Consider the following 24,634-nt stretch of genomic DNA (forward strand, 5'->3'; position numbering starts at 1 on the left):
AGACAGGAAACTTTTATTTATTTATTTTTAATTTATTATTTTTTAAGATTTTAAAGTAATCTCTACACTCAACATGGGGCTTGAACTTACAACCCCAAGATCAAGAGTTGCAGGTCGTATCCATTGAGCCAGCCAGACACCTGTTAGACTGGAAAATTTTAAAAGCTCAGAGGCTAGGGGCACTTGGATGGCTGTTGATAGAGCATGTGACTTCTGATCTCGGGTGGTGAGGCTGACGTTGGGCATAGAGCTTACTTAAAACACACACACACTCACACACGTAAACGCTGAGAGCCTATGTCTGGTTTTTGCTCACTATCAAATCCCTTAGGACCTGGTTGATCAGGGAAAATATTTGTGGAGCACATGAATAAGTAATACCTAGACAAAAACCCAGCTTCAGCTTCTGTGATGCTGGGCAAGTCAATTGACCTCTCGAGCCTCAGCTTCCTTTTCTGTAAAGTGGGTTTAATTCATTTTTTCAGCAAGTCAAGCACGGGGACACAAGACTGAGAAGATCCTTGCTTCTGTGGAACTTAAGGAAAGGCAGACAATTAAGGCATAAACAAGATCATTTCACAGGTACTAAGAGGAAAATAAACGGATGATGAGATTACAGGGTCATTACAAAAGTGGTCACAGAACGTGTCTCTGAGGTTACTTTTAAGTTCTTCCTCAAGGCGCCTATCAAGTATCTTTATTATCAAATAACCCATTTTGCTAGAAATTCATTGGAAAACCAATTCTTCTGGCTCCTGTAGTGCAGAATTTGTAACTGGATCCCGCCTTCTAGGCGGAGTCGCACTCGGCCTCAGGTGGGATCTCATTGGCTTCGTCAGACCACGTGATTGAGCGCCTCGGCGGCCGGCGTCCCGCCCCTTGGGGGCCTCAGCCGTCGATCACTGACCAGGCCCCGCCTCCGGCGCGCGGCTGAGTCCCTCTCTATAAAAGGAGCCGGCGCGCAATGACGAGCCTATACGTCGGCGCGTAACGGGGGGGTGCGTGTGAGGTCATCGCGCGGGCGGGCGGGCGGGGTCGGGCGGTTTGAACGAGACGAAGACGGAACCGAAGCCGGGCACAGGCAGCGGACGCGGTCCCGCCGAGAGCCGGTGAGCCGGCTAGTGGGCACGGGGCGGCGGCCGGGGGACGGCCGGGTGGGCCTCGGGCCGGACAGGCGCCCGCGGGGTCTGCGGGCGGTGCCTGGGCCGTTCCCCACAGCGGTGCCCAGCGGGGCGGGTGGGGGAAGGGCGGGGCCGTGACCCGGCGCGCGCGGGCTGGGCTGGGGGCGCGCGCTCAGTTCTGCCAGGGGCGGGGCCTCGGGCCGGAAGTGGGGGCTGCCTCTCGGCGGCGTGGGGGCTTCTGGGCCGCGGCCTAGGTGTGGGACTCCGACAGCGGTAATGAGAGGTTCCGGGTTAGTTGGGCCCTAGTAGGGGGTGTGTGTGGTTGAAGTGAGTCCTGCTGGGAGCTCTGGGGACTCCCACTGTAGGAGGCGGTGTCGCCTGATGGTGAAGAGTTCGGTTTTGAATTCAGACCTGGGTTCCATTCCCTGCTGTGCGACCTTGGGCAAGTGCTTGAACCTCTCGGCCTCAGTTTCCGCATCTGTAAAACGGGGACGACGATAAGACTGTCTGCGGAAAGCTCTTATCACAGCACGTGGCAGAAAGTAAGCCAGCTCAATGGTCTCCTTCCTTTCTTCTCTGGGTATTTGATGAGCGCCTAAATGCTGGGCGCTGTGCTGAGCAAAGGCCTGCTCTCCGGGCGTCTGCATTGTGGTGGGGAGACAGATAGGAACTAAGAAAATGAATACATGGACAAGATAATTTCATATAATTACTATGAAGACAATATAACAGGGTGATATGAACAGTGCTTTTCCAGTCCCTGCTTCACAACTGCCCTGAGGTGCTTCAGGACAGAGTTTGGCTTCTTCCCCATTTTGAGGATGAGGATCCTGAGGCCCACTGAAGGGAAGGTACACCAGGTGTGGCATTCACTTCCCTGTTGTGGAGCTGTAAGATAATAACAGCAGCTCTTTGCTGATTGGGCACTTGTTATGTGGCAGGCATTGTGTTAGGTACTTGATGTGGCACTCTATCATTTAATATCACACTATCGCTAAGAGATCCTATCTTCATTTTACAAATGAGGGACTGAGACTCTGAGAGGTCAGGCGATTTTCTTTATGCTGTCCAGCAGTTGGCTGAAACCACATCAGTGAACATGAGTCCAGGCTTTTAACCTCTATATTATGCTGCCTCCCTGAGAGCTAGTGTGTTTCATTCCAATGTGCCCTTGGTGCTGGTGTGTCAAAGTGCCTAGAACAGTTTCTGGCACAAGGAGAAGCTTAAGACATGATGTGTTTTTCACGAAGTGTTTTCACTTAGATTCTCATTTAATCCTCACCATCACCTTGTGCAGAATATGTTGTTCATCTTTTACAGGTGAGCCATTTGTGATCCAGAAAGGTGAGGTGTTTACTCAGGGTCACATGGCTGTTTTCTGGTGGTGTCTCCCTCCCTTTCTTTCCGTAGGGCTCGATATGGTGCCTTGAAAGTAATAGGGTGCCCCTCAGCCAGCATCCAATCAGAATGGGTTTGAGAACATGCTAGGAGAACTGTTGAGGAGAGCCTGGGGAGGTAAGAGCTTTTTCAAGGCAGTTGAAACCTGGATCACGGAGCCTTTTAAAGGTGAGGCTTGCACAGTGGTCATGGGGTTTTCCATTGAGGCCAAGCAATGGAATCCTTATGGAGGAAGAGTAAGCTGTAGCTAGCTGTAGCTGTAGCCGTAGCCCTGAGAACTAGACTCTGTTTTGACTGCCTGGAAGAGCCAATTAATTGTGAGTCAGTGGATGTTTATTGCATATCCACAGGGTGCCTAACCCAATGTATTTAGTGCTGCAGAGTTTGCGGAGCACATGGGGCCAGGTATTAATGTACTGCTAATGAAAGAGTTTTAAATTATAAGATGATGAAAGGCCATTAACGTTTTCTGAGCTGGGGTGTGGTCAGGAGACACACGTGGCTCAACCAGCTGCTTACATTTTATGGTAGCATGACCCATACAGTACCCAGTGTATGTATGAATGTCACCAAAATAGATTACAAGTGCTTAGCCTGGGACTGTGTTTTTTGTTTAGATGTGTCTCTCCTTGGTACCTGGTAATAGTATGTTGCACACAATATGCATTTCATTTATTCATTCATTCAGAGATTTTAAATAGGGGAGACACTTGATCTGATTTGTGATTCAGAAAATTTGTTGTGGTTGCTATGTAAGAACAGATTAAAGCAGTGAGACTAATTTGAAGGCTGCTGCAGTGGATCCGGATGGGAGATGATGGTAGGTCAAATACCCAGAGAAGAAAGGAAGGAGACGATTGAGCTGGCTTACAGTGTTTGGCACTGGAGGTAGGAGGATGAGTGGGACTAGGTCTCCCCTGCCCTGGATCTTGTTTGTTTAACACCTGTTATGTGTCAGATACCATGCCAAGTATTTTATGTACTTTATCTCATTTAAACCTCACCTCATGATTTTTAGATAGGTGGAATTAACTCATAAGATAACTGAGGTGTATTGAAGTTAAGTAACTTGCCCAGGGTCATACAGCAAAAGAGTGATAGCCTCACACTCAAACACAGATCATCTTGGCTTGAAATCCTCAGGTCTTTTCATAGAGCAAATTGCTTCCTGGCGCAAATCTGGTCTGGGAATGATTCAGAAATGAGAGATAATGACAATCCATTGTGATAATGCCTATCGTAGAGGTTTGAATGAAGTGCTGTGGGAACAGGAATTAATTTCCCCGTGGAGTCAGGAACTAAATTGTGTTGGCTTCTTGTATAAAATGGTTTTATCATCTGAGTTTTAAAATGTAAGAGTGTTGATGGTTTACTTTCTGAAAAAAGTTTATATAGCTACAGTTTTCTGTATTTGACACTGTCCTGCCAACCTGAAAACAAATAGCATTTAACGAGTGCTCACTGTGTGCAAGGCACTGTGCCAAGTGCTGTGGAGGATGGGCAAATGTGGGATACGAGGGCACAGACCTGATAAGTTATTTATCCTGCCAGCTCTGTCAGCCCACTTATAAAAGGGGGATTGGTTGGGTAGATCTCTGTCTCTTCCAGCCCTCACATTCTGTAGCTCTATGACTCATGAGGCTTGCAGCAGACTAGTGTGGGAAGACCAACTCATATACTAGGCACTAGGTGGATGGAAGGAAGTGTCACAAGAGAGCATGGGCTCTCATGATGGTTCCAGGTTTGCTCTGAGTTTTTATTACCCCCCATTGCTAATATTGGTGTCTCAGGAAATGAGGGAAATTATAGGTGTCAAGGTCACTATGAAATCTGGTGATTTATACTTAGTTGTGTGTCCTCATGATAATTGACCAGGAATTTCATTAGGTCTGGATCAACCTGCCCTTCCCTCCTTGCTTGAGTTTTCCTTTCCCACTGTCGGGGAACCAGCAGTCTACCAGCAGTTGGGGTGATCTTTTTCATATGTTGGGGAGCAAGAATTCCTCTCCGCTCCAAGATTCTTCTAGCTGGACTGAGAATCAAATTGACATGAGACAGATGAACAGGAAAAAATAAAAATTAATAGGTGTATGTATGGGGAATCCGCATAGATGGGGATGCCAAAGACAGGCAAAATGAGGTCTATATGTTACTCTCAGGAGAAGCAGGTAAGGGGTCTGGGATTTCAGAGGAAAGGAATGCATTTCAGAGGGTGATAAGAGCAGGTGTTTGGCGATTAGGTGTTTGCCCTACCATATGGATGGGTCACTCAGTTTCTCTCTGCTAATACAGCCCCTTATTCTGGGAAAGACCCCCAGTTTAGATTCTTCTCTGTGGTTGCAGGAGGGACAGAAGTTTTTCAGCTCAGCAGGGTCTCAAGTGCCTTCAGTTCAAAATGATCCACTTGCCAAAGTGGCACATTCGGGGGGGGGGTGTCCTGAACCCCTTCACAAACTTAAAGGAGGGTGTGATTCTACCCTGTTTAAATCCCAGTGGATTCCTTAACAATTACAGAATAAAATCGAAACTCCTTACCATGGCCTGCTGAGTCCTAATATGATCTGGCCTCGTTACTTCTTTTCCCACTTCTGTTCCTGTTCTCCCTCTTGCCTGTTGGGTTACAGCCACCTTTCACATCTCCATGTGGCTGCTACCTTCTGATTGTCAAGCTCAAACGCCAACTCAGAGAGACTTTCCCTGACCACATTCCCCACCACTTCCATTTCCTAAATGGTCTACAGGAGATGACATTTGTTTGTGTATTTGGTCCGTGTCAGACTTCCACTACTAGAACATGAACCATCTGTGGACTGGCAACTTGGCTCTCTTGCTTATCCGTTTCCTTGGCCCTAGAAGGGTGCTTGGTAAACATTTGTTGACTGAATGAGGATGGTGATGGCATCCATATTTAACAGCATTTTAAGTTACTGTGTTTCTGTGTGTTTGTTGTTTTGAATTTGAAAGCCTAGCAGAACAATGAAGGGCACCATTTTCTAGTGGCAGGGAAAGAATGTGGCTGGCAGGGCTGCGCAGGTTTGGCTGCCCGTTCCTGGGGCTTCTGAGTTGAGCCTCTCTTTCCTCATCTGTAAAATGAGGAGAATGAGGTGAGCCTTGCAGGAAGTTGTCAGGGTAAATGACAAGTATCTGTGAAGCTCCTCAGATGTCTTCCTGTCCCCAGGTGCTTCAGGAGAGTATTAGTACCAAGGACCCTTCACTGTAAGGTCATTTCCCACCATGTTTGTAGTAGGTTCTTGAAAAGTTTATTTACTATTTTGATTATAAAAAGTGGGTATAGTCTTTAAAGAAAAGTTGGAAAAAGTTAACTATAAAAAGGAATTAATAAAGGCCCACCATCTGAAGGAAACTGCTGTGAACATTTTGACATTAATGGATAAGTTTTCTGAACAGAGAACGTTGTTTGTGCATCAGCCTCCTTCATAGAGCATTTATATTTTTAAAGATTTTATTTATGAGAGAGAGTGAGAGAGCATGAGCAGGGGGTAGGGCAGAGGGAGCAGCAGACTCTCTGCTGAGCAAGGAGCCCAATGTGGGCCTTCATCCCAGGACTCTGGGATCATGACCTGAGCTGAAGACAGACGCCTAACTGACTGAGCCACCCAGGCGTCCCCTTCATAGAGCATTTAATCATCTCTTTACTTAGTGTCTCTGGTTCCTTAAAATTTAATACTAATCACATTAGAATGGGGCCTAACTTTTAGGCTGGCGGTGGTTGGACAGTTCATTTAGGGTTATGCTTATGTGTGGCAGTCCAAGTTCCTGACTGGAATCCTAGTGTCTGATTTGGCCTCTTGGGCAAGAAGGCGAGGCTTGAAAATTGAGTCTACTACGGATCTGCTCTGGGTGACTGACTCTTCAGGAAATGCTTGCTCTCCCTTGCATGCCTAATAACGTAAGCCCTTCTCTTTTCCTCACGTATTGTAGAAGATGGCAGTAAACGTATATTCAACATCAGTCACCAGTGATAACCTAAGTCGACATGACATGCTGGCCTGGATCAATGAGTCTCTGCAGCTGAGTCTGACGAAGATCGAACAGTTGTGCTCAGGTAAGAGAAATCCAGTAGACCATTTTTCCAGTAAAGCCTTCAGGTCCTTCAGGAATGTACAGGCCTGTATCTGACTGCAGAGGCCACGGGTTTAGGTTGTGTGTCAGGGCTGCCCTGTTTATTCCTTTCAGCCCCACCCCAGTTCCATTTCTGGAAGGAACGATGCTGAGAGTGGATGTGCTTCTGTGCCACCATCTTTACTTTCCGAGGCCTGCCGCTTAGCCCAGCTTCTCCATCTGCACCCTTGTGCATCCAGATTTGAAATGTTTTCTTTGAAGATGACAATTGTAACTGTTCTAGTTTAATAATAGCTTTATCAGTGGCATATCTTATTCCCAAGTAGCAAAGTCAGGCAAATGCCATTCCAGCCACAATTTTATCGAACTGTTATTTAATAAGGATTTTACAGAGAAGTAATGATTTAGAACAAGAATAGAAACATGGTTTGTTTGTTTGTTTTTCTGTGTACACTAATTGACATTTAAAAAACTAGAAAGAAGAAAATAAAAAATGCTGATAGTTCCATTATTCAGGGAAAGCCGCTGTTGGGATGTTTTCTTTCACTTTTCTGTGCGCATATGTATTTGTGTATATCCCAGCTTTTCTCAGTTAACTGTATTGTGGATATTCTTGAGTGTCATTCATTATCATAAAAATAACTTATTTTTAATGGCTGTGTGCTATTTCTGTGGATATGCTGGAGTTGTTTAATATCTTCCTGATTTGGGAACATTTAGGTGGTTTCTGATTTTTCCATAGTGATTTCTAGAAATGGAATTAACTCGATCAAAGGGTATGGACTCTAGGTTCTTGGTAATTATTTTTTGTGAAGATGTTATTGGTTTCTACTTCCTCTAAAGACTTCCTGTCTCACCTTTGGGGGTTCTGCTGACTTCCCGATTCTCCTCACATGATAAGGATTGTGTTGGAATTACCAGACTGGGTCTACCACAGATAGAGGTGGTGTTAAGAATATGCCAGAGGAATGAGATGTACATCTTGCTGCTACTTCAGTTCTTACCCTATTTGTGGGAGAGAATTAGAATTATTCCTGGTTGTAACAACAATGGCCATTTAGCTAAACACTTAACATGCCAGGGTCATGTAAATGCTTTTCCAATATCTCTTCATGCAATTCTCACTATACCTCCCATGAAGTAGAGATGTTTATTAACCCCAGTTTACAAATGAGGAAATGGACTTAGAGAAACTGAGTAACAAGTCCTGGGCTTATACGACAAAGAACAGAATTGAGACTTGAACCTTTGTTCAAATCAAGAGCTATATTATTCAATCCCCGTGCCCTACTTGCTCTCCACACTTTTCCTTTACTGGTGCCATTTGGATTTATTTATTTATGAATGATTTGTGATTTTATTTTTAATTGATCTCTATATCCAGCATGGGGCTCAAACTTGCAACCCTGAGATCAAGAGTGCATGCTCCACCGATTGAGTCAGCCAGGCAGCCCCATTTAGATTGGTTTAAAATTATTGCTTTTGGGGTGCCCGGGTGGCTCAGTTGGTTGTGTGTCTGACTCGTGATTTTGTTTCATGTCAGGATCTCAGGGTCATGGGAACAAGCCCTGTGTCAGGCTCCGAACTCAGGGGGGCGTCTGCTTGAGAATGTCTCTTTGTCTCCTTCTGCCCCTCCCCCTGCTCATGCATGCTCAAGCGCACGTGCTCTCTCTCTCTCAAATTAATAAATAAAAAAATAAAATTACTGCTTTCATTTATATGATTTTTTAAATAAAATGAATTCAGCTTCTGTACTTTCTTATATCATAGCTGGATCCTAGTCTTGCTCTTAGTTTCATTTGCTCATCTTGTTATATCCTCTGAGGTTTAATTTCCATTTTGCAGATGGTCAGGGGGAGGCTCCATGCAAAGTTGTATAGTGAAAAGATGGTGCTCGTGAGTCATGCTAGTTTCTCACTAGTTACTTTAGTTGTAGCAGGGACAGGTTAGTTGTAGGCACAGGTTGTTAGCTTTAGATCTGTACTGCCTCCCCCCCAGTTTCTGTTTTGTTTCCTCAGTCCCATCACCACATCCTCATTTGTTTGAGGCTCTTAAAGCACTTGTTTGCCCCATGATTTGTGACTAATGTGGGGATGAGGTCATCCCAGTTTTCATTGGAGCCAGCTTTTTCACCAACAGTTTCTCCCTAAAATTTACCTCTTTCCTTAAAATACTCTGAAATATATTTCACTTAATTGGAAAATCGGATCTCTCTTTTTTAAAAGATGTATTTATTTTTAGAGAGAGGGAGAGAGCGTGTGGGCTTGGGTGGGGGAGGAGCAGAGAGAGGGAGAGAGAGAATCTCAAGCAGAGAGAGGGAGAGAGAATTTCAAGCAGACTCCTTGCTAGGCTCCATCTCACAATACTGAGATCATGACTTGAGCCAAAATCAAGAGTTGGATGCTAACCGACTGAGCCACCCGGGTATCCCTAGATAGCTTTTAATGTGTAGATAAGTGGTACATTATGGGCTCCAGATTTATCTCATTCAGACAGGGAGCTGTTGTGGGTAGTCAGGACTGGGTATGAAGAGGCTTCAGTCTGCAAGTCATGTGATTTTGGACGAGTCCCTTAATGTTCTAGTTCCTCATTTGTGAACTGGAGTAGTAGGACTAGGCCTACCTGTAAAAATAGCTCTCAGATACTGATTCTGTGCCAGACTCTGGACGTGTAGATCCCTCAAGGGAGTGTGCATATGCTCATCTTACGGATGAAGAGACTGCCCGTGGGCACGGCTTATGGGTTACAGAGCCTGCTTTGGAACCCAGATCTTTGTGACCACAGAACTTACACTCTTTCTGCTGCATACGTGCTATCTTTTTTTTTTTTTTTCATATTATATCTTTTTAAAAGAAGCATTTGGAAGAGAGTTAAACAAATGTAAATTACATATAATTAATTACAATGATATTGTCTTATTAAAAATCCCTGTGAAGAATTTCAGCTTTGCAAGCTGCCTGCCATTTTCTCATCCTGGATAAAGTAAGTGCTTTTCCGCAGCAGAAAGTGCTAAGTGCAGGACCCTTAACTGTGATTTGTAAGCAAACTTTTATTCATTCATAGCTAGTTTTCCTCTCAGAGTTGTATATGACTTCTCTCCAAGTATGTAGACGGTTGTATCGTGTTTCACATTGATGTTTAGAAAACCAGGTCTCAGTTTTCAGTATGAGACCAAACAGGATGAGCTGCAGACACTGTGTCCCTGGAGAAGGCCTGCTGCCAGGGGATTGGAGTCCTAGAGAAAGTAAGGTTCCTTAGACCCTTGCATTTTCTGAGGCCTAAGCAGCATCCTAGTAGCCTTTAACACTGGTGCCTGGTCCCTCCCAGTCTTATCTCTGATGAGCAGAGGATCAGGCTGGCTAGAATTTTCTATGAAACCCAAGCCTTGAAGGGTAGAAATAGGTTTTCCTCTTGAGAGAGCAAAGCTCTGAGGTCCTACACTGTTAATGTGCTGGTTGCCTATGAAATGGCTGAGTTTTGTCAGCATTGTGACCCCACCCCATCCCGCCCCACCCCACCCACCCTAACAGTGAAATAAGCCTTTGCTGGGCTCTTGTGAGGTAAGGGGAGGGTAACTTTCAGTCACAGTTGGTAGGTTGTTTCAAGATGCATTTCCATTCCATAGTCTCCCTGTTTTGGGGAGCTATTTATCAAGTATTTTGGAAAGATAGTCATCAAGGTAAAAACCCTGATCCCTGAAAATGGTTTGGATGAGGGATTGCTTGTATCAGAAAGGAGATGCTGGTTGCTTTTTGTCAACCACTCCTCTGTTCCCTCAGTTCCATTCCATATTCAAGCCTTCTGCATATTTCCAAGGACCTAACATGGTTCTTTGAATCTGGAGTGGCCCTCACTGAGTGTTCTCAGCTCCCCCTTCTCTTCTTGTCTTCTCCGCTCTAGCCTGGCCTCCAGAGTTCTGTGCTGCACAGAGTAAGAGAGGTTCGTGGTATGCAGACACTACCCAGCAAATGCTAGATTTCCTTATTTTTCAGCTTGTTGTAGGGGCCCCTGAGTTTCTCTAAAATGGCCTGTCAGTCTTGCTCATGCTGCTCTGAGTGTAACCAGGCCTCCCCCACTTCGTTTTCTCCTCAAGTTAGCTCCCTTTTCCAGACACTCCATTTGGCCTATGATTCCACCATTCATTTCCAGTGTTGCAGGCCTCCAAAGAGACTAATACACCCAGTTCTGAATGTCTTCTAATGGGTGTTTTGGATCTAGCCCCCTCTCCGTTTGTTCACTGTTGCCACAGTGGCCTCCTCACCAGGCACATGTTCCCTCCAGATCCCCCCCCCACCCCACCCAACCCGGGTTCCCCTGCCCCCACTCTGGCGCCACAGTCTGTAGCCTTTCTTAGAGACCGTTTTTATTGAGTCACTCCTCTGCTCAAGGAAGGATCTCTTCCAACTTTTTTGCCTGACTCTTCAAGTACCTCCTAGTTTTTCTTTGCCTTAATTAAAACAAAACAAAAGACAAACTTTTCTAATTATAAGTTATTAGGTCTTATGAAACATACTAAGAAGAAAACTATAATCTGCTGTAATGTCACAAGCCTAGTGGTAGTCGTTCTCTTTTAGATGTATTTTTATCCCCTAATTATGGCTTTATTTATTCAGCACTTATCATAGGCCAGGCACTTTCCAAAGTGCTTTACATATATAATCTGGAAGGTAAAAACTATCATCCCCATTTTATAGATGGAGAAACTGAGGCATATTGAGGTTAAACAGCTTGCCCAAGGTCATTTATTGTAGCTGTACTTTCAGTATTTAGCTATAATTATTAAACATAATCGAGATACACTGTATATATAGTTCTTATTTTTTGAATATTTTGAAATAACCGAAGGTCTCAAAATGGTTTAAAATTCAAAAGAAAGAAAAAGATAAACAGTGAAGAGTTTCCTCCTTAACCCTGTCAGCTAGCCACCCTGCTAGCTGCTCCAGAGAGAGTGTATATGTATAAGCAAAAACATCTGTCCATATTTTGTGTTTTTTCCCCTTTTTTACACAGATGGTAGCATGTTTAATCATACTATATATATTCTAGAAGGTATTTCATATTAGTATATCAGATGCCACTTTTTTTTTTTTTTTTTTTTTTGGCTATGTAGATTCTAATTTCCTTGCAGCAGTCCCCTATCAATGGACATTTGGTTTCTTTCCAGTTTGTTGCTCTTACAGACCATTACATTAAGTAACAAGCACACGTGTATGCTGGACAGTTTTGTTTCCTGCTTTTATTTTTATTTTTTTTTAAAGATTTTATTTATTTATTCGATAGAGAGACAGCCAGCGAGAGAGGGAACACAAGCAGGGGGAGTGGGAGAGGAAGAAGCAGGCTCCCAGCGGAGGAGCCCGATGTGGGACTCGATCCCAGAACGCCGGGATCACGCCCTGAGCCGAAGGCAGGCGCTTAACCGCTGTGCTACCCAGGCGCCCTGTTTCCTGCTTTTAAAATTAAAATATGATTATTTTTCTCATGTTAAAATATTTTGAGACTGATTTTTAATGTCTGCATTAATGACTCCTCATAGCCCCCTGTTTCCAAATTTTATTCATCCTTTAAGATGACTCAGACCTCGCCTGTTCCCTAAAGTCTGAACATGCTTACATTTAGTTGTCAGTGTGTTTCCTGTGTGCTGTTAGAACTTTGGGAGCTTTTCACCTGGAGTCTTCTTATAGGGAAGGGAAGCATCTCTTCTGTATTGAGTGTTGGCTACGGTTTTCATCTAATTCTCCGGGGGTCTTTGGACATGAAGGGGTTGAGAGCCAGTGCACTTGAGTGTGAGGTTTTGGAAAGGGGGTTGCCTCGTTTAGTGTTCTCTGCTTGCAGCATGGAACTTGGTAGGGTGAGGCCACAGCAACCGGTGAGGCCACAGCAGCCGGTGAGACTTGATAGTTGACGCAGTGACATACAGCTGGTCCTGTCCTAAGTCTGTCTGCATCCTCAGGCCACAGATTATGTGGGCCCGTTCTTCTGTCACAGATCAGTGGGTCAGCAGCCATCTGAGAGAGACCTGCTTGTGTTGCCAACCTTTGTTGTTAAGGCAGACTGGAAGGCAGGCTCCTTTTTAACCTGTTCTGTACCCAGTTGGGACATTTATAGGCCAGGAGTTTTCAGCCCTTTTGTGAAAAGGAGCTGATAGATTTTTTTTCCCTTTAAACATTTACCTTCTTTTTTTGTGTTCCGATAATAAAGTAATATTTACTGGGGCACTTAGCTGGCTCAGTGGAGCATGTGATGTGACTCTTAGTGAGTTCAACCCCCATGTTGGGTGTAGAGTTTACTTAAAATGTTAAAAATAAAAATATTATTTAGTGTAGTACATAATTGAATATCTAAAAAATAGAATGCACTCATTACCACCCTCCAGAGATGGCCACTGTTCAGTCATTTTTGATCTACAAAACAGTAATTTCATATGGTTTAACCTGATTCATTGTGTTTTTTTCTATGCATATATACATATATATATATATGTATTAGAAAGGCTGTTTTTATATATATGAAGACATTTTATAGGTATGTTTTTGTATCTTGATTTTCCTTTTAATATTAAATCTTGAGTCCCCCCCCCCAAATGTATTTTGAATGCTTGCATAATATTGTCTCAGGCAGCTGGTGTGCTAATTGATTGCTTCTACTGTTGGACATAAAGGTTGCTTTCGTTTTTTACTCCTGTGAGTAGTTCGCTAGCCAGTTTTGTAAGTGAATCTTTGCCCTATTCTTTTTTAATTACTTCCTTAGGCTGAATCCCCATGTGTTTATTAACCACTTATATTTCTTTTGTGAATTGTCGGATTGCTTTGTCCATTTTTAATGATGTCTTAATGTTTGTCTTTATGTATCATCCCTCCGTTTCAGCCAGTTACAGCATGGTATGTCTTTTCCCCCCATCCAGGAAAGGCTTCTTTATTCAGCTACAGGGTGTTGTAAGAGGATGTCTGATAACACTGTGGAAGAGAGCAGTGGACCGGGAGTCAGGATACCTGGAGTCTGGTCCTAAGCTTGGTCTCTGGCCTCTGTGGTCTTAGGCCACAGTTTTTTGTCCTCCGTTTTTAAATTTATAATGGCTCTAAGGATTCTTCTAGCTCTAAAATGAAAGAACTGTGATAATTCTTCAAGCAAGTTTTTTTTTTCTTTTTTAAAGATTTTATTTGAGAAAGAGAGAGCATGAGCACGGGGGAGGGGTAGAGGGAGAGGGAGAAGCAGACTCCCCACTGAACAGGGAGCCCCCACGAGACTTGATCCCAGGGCCCTAGGATCATGACCCGAGCCCAAAGCAGACGCCCAACCAACTGAGCCACCCAGGCTCCCCAAGCAAGTTTCTGTGAGAAGCAGATGACTGCTGCTTTTAAGTGGTTGTGGTTGACTTTAGCGGGAAGTCAATGGCTGGCTTGAGAATAGTGTATGTTTAGTAAATGCACATGATTTTGCTGTTTCAGAAAAATATCTTTCATGTATAACACAGTGCTGTGGGTATAGATGCTTAATAGATTATATTGTGTGTGTGTGTGTGTGCAGTTGTGCACGTTTTGAATTGATTTGTATGCATCAGGATCCAAACATTGCAATTGGTAAATTATGACTTTAAAATCTCTTTTAAAATATAACAAGGGCGCCTGGGTGGCTAAGTTGGTTAAGCGGCCAACTCTGGATCTTAGCTCAGGTCTTGATCTCAGGATCGAGAGTTCAAGCCCTGCGTTGGGCTCCGTGCTGGGTGTGGAGCCTAAAAATAAATAAATAAATAAATAAAAAATAAAAATAAATAAAATGTAACAGATTACCCTTCTTTATGCTATGAGTTTGTTAAAGAAACTGGGTCATTGTCCTCTAGAATTTAGGAAGCTATTTGTGTCCCTATTTTAAAAATATAAATATTGCTAATTCAGTGCCTGGTACATAGAATTCCTTCAGTATATTTTTGTTGGCGAAGGAAGTAAATTGGGCACCTCGAAAAACCAGGCTTTCACTTTTTGATGCTATTTTTCTACTCAGAATGTCACTTTGGTCACAGAGGTGCTTCTGCTCTTTGCATCTTCTTTCCAAAAATAATGATAATGGCACTGTTTATGCCAGAATTGGCAGGGAGCCAGATTGGTCTGATTTAAAGTAAGTTGAATATGCATATGATGGCAGTCTCGTTCTGCAGAACACCTTTTGCTTAGTCACTGGATTTCTTGCCTCCTTCCCTGGCTGTTTCCTTTGGCACATCAGCCCTGCAAGGGCACTAAGTACACAGTTGAAGCCGACCCTGTCTTAGGAGGGTGCAGTTTGATAGGCATTAGGGAAATTACATTCATGGAAATTTTAAGCACAAAGAAAATGGAGGTGGTGATGGGAAAGAATGGGCAAGTGGGGGAAGGAATGGAATTGGAAAGAAATGGGATGAAATATATGTAATAACTTTCTATAGTTGCTTTTAAAATAAAAAAAAATAAGGGGAGGAACAAAAAAATTTCTTGTATTTAACTTTGTTTTTAATAACTGATAGGTTAAGTTTATTTAGAGATGTAAAACCTCAGGGAGACAGACATCTTAGAAAAACATTTATTTAACCTAGGTCAGGGGATGGATCTTTGAAATACTTGGGAAATCCCTACTCCTGCCAATGGGGAGGAGGTTGTGTCCTTGCAAAAAATCAGACGGAATCACTTCTGTTTCCCTTTCTCTTCTAGGGGTTCATTTTTCTTTGTAGTGGTCATTTTATTGTCATGCTTGTTTCTTAAGTTTTAACATTTCGTAGCAATATTTCTTCTTTCCTCATCACAGGCTTCCAGATTGCAAGTATGTTAGAACTTAGGTGAAACCTGTCTTGTTATAGATTTTGAGAAATTGACTCTGATGTCAAGTGGTAATGAAGTTTTTGGGTTTTGTGGTTCACTTTTTTTTAATTTATTTTATTTTTCATTTTATTTTTTTTTTAAGATTTTATTTATTCATTTGACAGAGATAGAGACAGCCAGCGAGAGAGGGAACACAAGCAGGGGGAGTGGGAGAGGAAGAAGCAGGCTCATAGTGGAAGAGCCTGATGTGGGGCTCGATCCCATAACGCCGGGATCACGCCCTGAGCCGAAGGCAGACGCTTAACCGCTGTGCCACCCAGGCGCCCCATGTGGTTCACTTTTTTTTTTAAAGTTGTTGTTATTGTGAGTAAACTCTGCCGCCAACATGGGGCTTGAACTCACGACACCAAGATCAAGAGTCACATGCTCTACTGATTGAGCCAGCCAGGCGCCCCAATATAGGTCCACTTTACAACTTTTTAAATTGTATGTGGGTTAAGTAGGTTTGGGGAAAAGTTCATCTTGCTTCTTTATTTATTTATTTTAAAGATTTATTTATTATAGAGAGTGCATGGGGGTGGGAAGCAAGCAGAGGGAGAGAGAGGCTCTCAGGCTGACTCCCCACTGAGTGTGGAGCCCAACCTGGGATTGGGGAGGGGGGCGCTCGATCTCACAACTCTGAGATCATGACCTGAGCTGAAATCAAGAGTCAGATGCTCAATCTACGGAGCCACCCAGGCGCCCCAGTTCATCCTGCCTTTTTTTTTTTTTTTAAAGAATTTATTCATTTGAGAGAGCGTGAGATATCACAAGCAGGGGGAGGGGCAGAGGGAGAGGGAGAAGCAGGCTCCATGCTGAGCAGGGAGCCCACGTGAGACACGATCCCGGGACCCTGGGATCACAACCTGAGTAATCACGCTTAACTGACTAAGCCACCCAGGCACTCGATCCTGCTTCTTGAATAATAGTATTTAATGATGTAAGTTATATTAATCTTCTGTTGTTCATTCAGGGGCTGCCTATTGTCAGTTTATGGACATGCTGTTCCCTGGTTCCATTGCCTTGAAGAAAGTGAAATTCCAGGCTAAGCTAGAACATGAATACATCCAGAACTTCAAAATACTACAAGCAGGTTTTAAGAGAATGGGTGTTGACAAAGTAAGTAAATTTTACTCTTTCATTTAGGTTGTTTCTTAATTAGTAGCTGTTACTAAGGATGTAGATGCCGGCCTGTAACTTTGGATGTTTTCTGCCCCCTCCCCCAATTTATATAATTATCTTTTCTCCAGGTAAAATAAGATTTACTAGGAGCAGCATTTCTCTGTACCCTCTTATCCCCAGTTCCCTTGCTGTCTTCTTCCTTTATTTTGAAGTTACTAGCGTTTGGGGGAGTCAGCCTGTAAATCTGTACTCATGATATTTTTCTTTAAATAATACTGTTTAATCTTTATTAGTCTGAGATCTAATCCTTTTTATCTCTGGATTTACTTCTGTAAAGCATACCATATGGTAGAGTAAGTAGTTCTAATAGAAAAGATTCTAGAAATACTTGCTTTTTATAGTAGGGTATAAGGAAGATCCCTTGTGTGTGCTGGCAAGTTCCCTTTTGCCCCTAATGGTATTTGAAAGTATCAGAAGCAGTCCACCAGGCTTCACTAGGACAAATATCTCTGTTTTAGTAGGTAATGTATTACACAAAATTAAGCAGCGCCCCCCATTAGAATGGTTTATTCTTTTTCTTTTGTTTTTTAATTCTTTTTCTTTTATTTATTGAGAGAGAGTGTGAAAGGAGGGAGGAGCAGAGGGAGAGAGAGAATCTCAGACTCCATACCGAGCATAGAGCCTGATGTAGGGCTCAGTCTCATGACCCCGAGATCATGGTCTGAGTCGAAATCAAGAGTTGGATGCTTAACTGACTGAGCCACCTAGGTGCCCCAGAATGGTTTATTCTTTTAAGCCATTTTTGGGGGGAAACATTTTTTAGTAAAGTTTGTAGTCACACATTAATTATCTTGCTGGTGTATCTGGTCAATATTTACTATGAAATTAGCCTTTTATTTTAGTTTTGTCTCCGTACAATATATGAAATATACATTTGTATTGAACGAATATCATTTAGGTACCAGCCATAGTTTAAACTAGGTGTAGCTTACTTATGTGCAGTAATTCGTCTTTTTATAGAATTGTATTTAATTTTTTTGAACAAGGAAAATTTCTAAAGCATACAAAAGTAGAGCAGATAGTGTGATGATTCCTCTTTTACCTCAGCGATTATCAAATGATGGCCAATTTGTTTCAGATGTCCCTTTATCCCACCTGCTATACTCATGGATTATTGAGAAGTGAGTTCCAGATAACATTTTGCTTATAAATGTTTCAGTATCATACAAAGTAATTTCTTAAAATTTTATTTATTTGCTCAGAGGGGTGGATATAGTTGAAAATGTTACATATATTCTTTTTTATAGAAACACCATTGCAACTGGAATCCTTGAGGAGTTAAAAGATAGTTAAACTCTGGCCGACAGTCCAACAATTTGAAGTAATACCTGATAACAGGTATTCTTGTACAGTAAAAAAGTTTACAGGGTTCTGTTCTAATAGGATTGGAATTACTTGAAAAACATACCGGGGGCGCCTGGATGGCTCATTTGGTTGAGCGCCTGCCTTTGGGTCAGGTCATGATCGCAACGTCCTGGGATTGAGCCCCGCATTGGGCTTCTTGCTCAGCGGGAGCCTGCTTCCCTCTCTCCCCCTGCTGCTTCCCCTGATTGTGCTTGGGGGATAAAGAAATAAAATCTTGGAAAAAAAAAAATAGAAAGAAGAACATACCATTTTGTAGAAATCTGTTGTGGGACAGATTATGTACCTTGATCTATTTTTAAGACAATTTTTTTTCCTTTCATTTTTTTTTTCCCCCCAGCTTTATTGATATATGATTGGCAAGACAGAATTTTCTTTAACACCATTCATTGTAGAACCTGTGGTTGGTTTGTGCTCTGGGTTTCCTACTTTGTGACGGGCACTGTGGCCATGCAAGTTGCCTGGGAGATTTACTCTTTTCAGTGGAGTGATATGTCTTACGATGTGCTTGGATACGTGTATGTGACTAATACATGATACGTGTTCTTTTGCATTTCTGATTCCTTTTGATGGACTGACGGGTTGGCAGGTCTAAGTACCTGTGGAAGGCAAACTGATTGAAACTGGCTTTATAAACTTTCAGGGGCTTACTTAGCACTAAATTCTTGCCTCTAAAAATTTTTTTTCTCCTTTTGGCAGAGCTTTATACTGATTCGATGCATGGACACGTTTGATGCTTGCCAGAAACCTCTTGCTTTGGGCTAAATAGTCTTGATATTTTTCTGCAGATAATTCCTGTGGACAAATTAGTAAAAGGAAAGTTTCAGGACAATTTTGAATTTGTTCAGTGGTTCAAGAAGTTTTTTGATGCAAACTATGATGGAAAAGACTATGACCCTGTAGCTGCCAGACAAGGTCAAGAAACTGCAGTGGCTCCCTCCCTTGTTGCTCCAGCTCTGAACAAACCGAAGAAACCTCTCAGCTCTAGCAGTGCAGGTAAAACAACAAAACAAAACATTTCCAAGTAATAGTATTCCAAGTATTCGTTCAGTCATTTGTTCATTCAGCCTTCAATCAGAGGGTTTTGAGCAGCCATAAGCTTAGGGAGATTAAGGAGTACAATCCCAGCCATGTGGCCAGATCGTGGATTGTGGCATCAGGCAGACCTATGTTTGTTTTTAGGTCTCTGTAGCCCTGTTTAAGCCACTTTATCTCTTCCCCACACTTTCTTCCTCTGTAAAATGGGAATTTCAGTGCTTGCCGCAGAGGGTGGTTCTTCAGGCCTGAATGAGTTATTACTGTATGTAACTTTGTCAGTACTCTAGTTGCGTGGGATTGAAATTCCTCAGGTTAGCTCACAGAAGGAAGCTTTAGTTTGAACACAAGGACTTTCCACAGGGCCCTGGGATGGGAAGTTATAACCGCACCTCAACACCCAGGAACTGAAGGAGATTTCTAGGTCTCTTAGGGACTGTGCTTGGCTTTTTGCATCATCATTCTGTCTGCAAACCAGCTTCCTATGCTTACTGTGGCTTCCCTGCCCTCCCTAGAATTTGAGCTGCTAAGTGGCTTTGGCTTGCTATGATGCCAGCAGAATCTGGGAGGCAGTTTTTAGAGCTTCTCTAAAAGGTTTTGGCCTGGTAGGTTTCCCAGAACCTGTTTGCAGGCATGTATCCGTAGAACATATGTATACTTAGGGGCAGGGCAGATGTGCTACAGATGCTAACTCCTCCTTTCCAGAAGGTGGAAAGAATATAAGTTAAGGTCCCATAGTACCTTGAGAGAGAGAGAGGCTGATCCGTCTGCTAGGTAGAGAGGGACATTGTGTACTTCTTAAATTTCATAGCTTTATTGGGATATAGCTTTATTGAGATATGATTCACTTGTACAGTTCACTCATTTAAAATGTACAGTTGAATTCTTTTTAGTTGAATTCTTTTTAGTGTATTCACAGATATGTTCAACTATTACCACAAACAATTTTAGAACATTTTTATTACTCCCTTAAAGAAACCTCATATGTGTCCCGTAGCAGTCACTTCCCATTTTCCCCAGTTCCTCCCCCTCCCCCTCCACCCCAGACAACCACTAATCCACTTTGTGGATTTACCTGTTCTGAATGTTTCACAACAGTGGGGTCATAGAACATGTAGTCTTGGTGTCTGGCTTCTTTCATTTGGTGTAACGTTTTCAAGGTTCATCCATGTCATAGCACCTTTCAGTACTTCATTTTTTTTAATGGCTGAATAATTCTCCATTGTATGGCTATACCACATTTTATTTTTTTATTTTAATTTTTTATGGGGGGCAGAGGGAGAGGGAGAGAAAGAATCTTCAGCAGACTCCGTGCCCAGTACGGAGCCCGATGTAAGGCTCGCTCTCACAGCCCTGAGATCATGACCTGAGTTGAAATCAAGAGGCGGACGCTTAACTGGCTGAGCCACCCCGGTGCCCACACATTTTATTTAGTCATCAGTTGGTGATCATTTGGGTTGTTTCCCCTCTTGAGCTGCTAGGAATAATGCTGCTTTGAACATCCTATACAAGTTTCTGTGTGGGCTTGTGTTTTCCTTTCTCTTGGGTATAAATCCAAAGGTGTATACTTCTGAAGCACAGTTCTTGGGTCGTATGGTTCCTCTGTTTAACCTTTTACAGAACCACTGGACTCTTTTCCAAAGTGGCTGCACTGTTTTATATTCCCATCAGCAGAGTGTATGATGGTTCTGATTTCTCCAAATACTGAATGCTTAGCTTCCTGGAATGGGGATCTGCGTAGATGCTGGTAATAGGCAAGTGGAGACTTGCAGTAAGCATTTGATCTTGGGGATAAACATATTCTAGAGATCATCGAGAGGAAGTGCCTGTACCTGCGGGGGAAAGGCCTTGTGGTTATTGAACATGTTGGGGTTTCAGGAAGATCAGCTCTTTCTAAGCCTGGCATCATGTACAGCTTTACAGAATAATTGCTAAATAAATGATTAAAATCACGAATAATAAATTTACCTCAAGGTAGCCCATTCTTGATTATCTTGATCGTTTTAACTTCACTACTCTTCCCTTAACTTTGTCAACTTTTGGCTCTACTCACAGAGAAGTCCGTAAGTCCTAGTCAGGGCGCTGCTTTCCTCTCCTCGCCCTCCTAACCACCTTCTAAAAGGTGAGCAAAATGCGGGTTTTGAGGTAATGAGTGATAAGAGCAGTCTCTGCCACCCTCCTCTTCCCAAGCCAGGGAGTTTGAGGTTCTAAGATGGGGGGCATCTTACTTTCCAGATGGGAAACATTGGGCACCCGGCAGCAGCTGGGACTGTGAGCCCACTCCTGGCATGAAGTTTGCCTTTGCTCCTTGAAGTTGCCCTCTTTGTGGACTTGGTTGGAGCTGGGTGAAGGTAGATCTTATGCGCCAGAATGACTGTGTCTCTTTCAGATGCTAGTCCTCTTTACCCCAGCGGAAAAAAGACCTCACAGAGGGACTCCTTCCCAGCACAAAAGATGGTGGCTAAAATTGGTACTTAACTCTGCTGCCATAACAACCACTTTGGGCAAACGCGGGATTGCTGTCTTGCATGCGGGGCTCTCTACGTTGGGTCCCTTCACTGCATAGCTGTGGAGGGCATTTGGTCACAGCCTCCTCTTGTCTGGTGGGTTTTTTTGCCTTGGAAGTTTCTCCTCTTAAAAAAAGCTCTGCTCCTCTCTCAGCCCCACAGAGGCCCATTGCAACACACAGAACTACTGCGACCCCTAAGGCTGGCCCGGGTGTGGTGCGGAAGAATCCTGGTGTGGGCAACGGGGATGACGAAGCAGCTGAGCTGATGCAGCAGGTAGGCCCCTCTGCCCGAGACGGGAGGCGCTTCGGGAGGAAGGATGCTGGGCAGCACCGACCAGGGGAGGCCCGTCTGTGTTCTTGGAGGAAGGCCTGTCTGCCTGCTGAAGCAGTCCTCGTGATTTGTGAGCACTTTGGGTGCTGTGTGGGGAGTGTGGGGGTGTATGCGGAAGAGAGGGATCGGGCGTTTCTAAGATGTGTTCGTGTGACAGAAACCGATGTCTTTGGAAACCCGCCTGTACAGTAGAACCCTGTCGAAGATCTCTGGAACGCGTCTCGGGGTTCTGTGGGATTCAGAGAGTGTCTCTTGAATTTTGGCTCTGACAGAAGATAAAGGAGAGTTCTTTTCTAAATAGTAAATAATGAGAAGATTCCACGGTATCTATGCTGAAATCCTGGGTCACTAGAGATCCAAGTTAGAGTGGAACAGGTATGGAGAGCCTGTTACTGCTCTTCTGTTCTTAGTTCCATGATTTGAAATGTATGCTTCCAGATTAAATATCCTGAGGGTGCTTAACAGAGGTCTCTGTGGATCTGAACAAAATTTAGACTTAGACGTTTTTCACCAACCCTTATAGTTCTGTTTGTTTGCCTTTGGATGCTTCTCTTGATCAATTCCAGTTGTAAAAGCAGGAATGCTCTATGATTCCTGTGTATTCAGGATTGAATCCTTTCACTTTCCTGAAAGCCAAGTCCTAAAACCTGGGGGCAGTGGCCTCACTTGAACCTGGAACCTCTCGTGACCCAACCCCCGCTCCTAGGAGATCAGAACATAAGAGCCTGCCCAGAGATGATGTGTTTTTTTTTTCCTTTTTTTCCCCCCGAATCTTTTGATTTGTGTGTGCCCTGTGCTTCTAGGTGTCATGGGGATGTCAGGGGATTGGGTCACCATCCCCATTAGTGTGGCTGCCTTAAGTAGCCTTGGGACTGTCACTGTGAAGTACAGAAGTCCTAGAGAATAAGGGAGCTTCCCTGTAACCGTTGGTTTCTAGACAAGGATGTGCGCGGGAAACAGTCTCAGAGAAGCACAGTGTTGCTAATGCCAAGGCTGGGCGGCCAGCCCGGGGTTCATCTCGTACTGTTAGGAGGAGATGCAGCAGGTTCGGTGGGACTGCTGCTCTTGGCGCAGCTAGTGTCCTTTGTGATGGGGCATAGGCTTTGGGTTGCATAGATCTGGGGATCTTCCTGGCTCTGCCGCTTCTACTTGGGACAAGTCAGTTAACCTCTCTGAACTTACTGTGTTGTGTGAAGTGGGGCTAAGACTTTGCTCATGGTAGTTGAGTGGATTACATGAGCAGATGTTGTGGCAGGTCCCTGGAGTGGCATCTGGGGTAAAAGTTTTGGCAGAATGGCAGTGGGTAAAAGACGGTTATGATTATTACTGTTCTTGTCCGTGGTCTTGATAGAGCAAAGTAGATTCTGAAGTGTCTTTTTAAAAGTTCATAGGAGTCAGGTTGTCTTCACAAACGTTAATAATAAAAACAAAAATAACGGACATTTTTAGAGCGGCTTGCCATTGCTCTAAGGAGTACTTCACTTTTGCATCAGCTCTGTGAGGTCTTACAGATAGGGACAGTGTGCCTGGGGAGGTTAAATGACCTGCCCGGAGGTTTGAGCCAGCTGCCCTAGCCCTGCCTCCGGAGTACTTGGGTTTGCACAGGGTTTCCATTTTGTTTGTTTGTTTGTTTGAAATATGAAGGATTTTTTTAGGTTCTCTCCAGGTTGCCAGAGTCCTTACCTGTAACACCCTGTTACTGACTCCGTTGGCTCATTTACCTATATGTCTGGCCCCTTGGAAGTATTTGAATTTGTGGCGCTTGACAAAGGTATGGAGGTCTGGGAGACATGACTGATGTGGGAAATAGAGCAAGAGAGGCTTCTTAGGGCAAGAGGACAGCAGTGTATTCTGCACGGATTACCTCATGGTATCCATTTCTTTAGGACATCTGCAACAATTCTGCATTCTTAAGGCATCCTGGAGAAGTTAATACTTAGAGTTGATTTGAGTCCAGAGCAGTACTTTTCAAAAGAAATAGAATGCAAACCAGAAATGTGAGGCACATACATAATTTAAAATTTTCTAGTAGCCAAGTTAAAAAAAAGTTGAAAAGAAACACATGAAATTTCTTCTAATAACCCTTTACCCAATGTATCCAAAGTGTTAGCATTTTAACACGTAATCCATACAAATAATCATCAGTGAAATACTTTACTCTTGAAGACTGTACTAGGTTTTTGAAATCCAGTGTGTATTTAATATTTACCGCCTGTCTCAATTGCATTGGCCACGTTTCAAGTACCCAAAAAGCCGCTTGTGGCTCCTAGCTACTCTGCTGGCCAGTGCAGGTCCAAAGCATTCTCCTTGGGTTTCCTAGGTTATAGCTATTACTTTACTATAAGAGAAGGTTTAAGAGTGGTATTGATTATTAGCCACAGAGTTTAATAACCTCATAGGTAAGCATTTAGAGGAGTGGGGAGTGAAAGCCGGTGACTTATTTAGTGTATACTAATTGTTTCTTATGTATACATACTTAATGAGTGATATCATGGAGGAATGCTGCTTTGGCCCCTTAGGTGGTCCCAGAAGGCTGAGTTCTGGTGCCCTTGATAATGTGTAGGCCAAGGAGGTTGGAATGGGTTTGTGAGGGAGGCACTGGTGAACCATGAGTGATGGACTCCTAAGTGTAGCATACCTTTTGAAGCTATTTTGACTCCCTTTACTCCTAAGTTACTAATGTGATTAGAAGACCTTTTCCCTGGCTTTTGGATCTTTGAACTCAAGATTTAAGGCAGCTTCCTACTGCTGGGGCTGGTCAGCTCTTGCCTCCTGCCCTTTTTTTTAA

General features: G+C 43.4%; 1 protein-coding gene across 2 annotated transcripts in view; it reads left to right on the forward strand.

Moving 5' to 3' along the window:
- Positions 1-979: 979 nt before the first annotated feature.
- MAPRE1 (microtubule associated protein RP/EB family member 1) overlaps positions 980-24,634 on the forward strand; it is a 28,927-nt gene continuing 5,272 nt past the window's right edge. Inside the window, exons 1-5 of one of the 2 annotated variants that reach the window (XM_040638166.1) lie at positions 980-1,109; positions 6,462-6,585; positions 16,401-16,546; positions 18,760-18,967; positions 21,668-21,789. In XM_040638166.1, the coding sequence (XP_040494100.1) occupies positions 6,465-6,585; positions 16,401-16,546; positions 18,760-18,967; positions 21,668-21,789 (597 nt within the window). In that variant the 5' untranslated portion in view covers positions 980-1,109; positions 6,462-6,464. Of the gene's footprint in view, positions 1,110-1,642; positions 1,664-6,461; positions 6,586-16,400; positions 16,547-18,759; positions 18,968-21,667; positions 21,790-24,634 lie in introns of those variants that run through there. The other variant, XM_008703210.2, reaches the window with a different exon arrangement.

The sequence above is a fragment of the Ursus maritimus genome, unplaced genomic scaffold, assembly GCF_017311325.1.
Source record: "Ursus maritimus isolate PB19 unplaced genomic scaffold, ASM1731132v1 scaffold_22, whole genome shotgun sequence".
Taxonomy (NCBI): domain Eukaryota; kingdom Metazoa; phylum Chordata; class Mammalia; order Carnivora; family Ursidae; genus Ursus; species Ursus maritimus.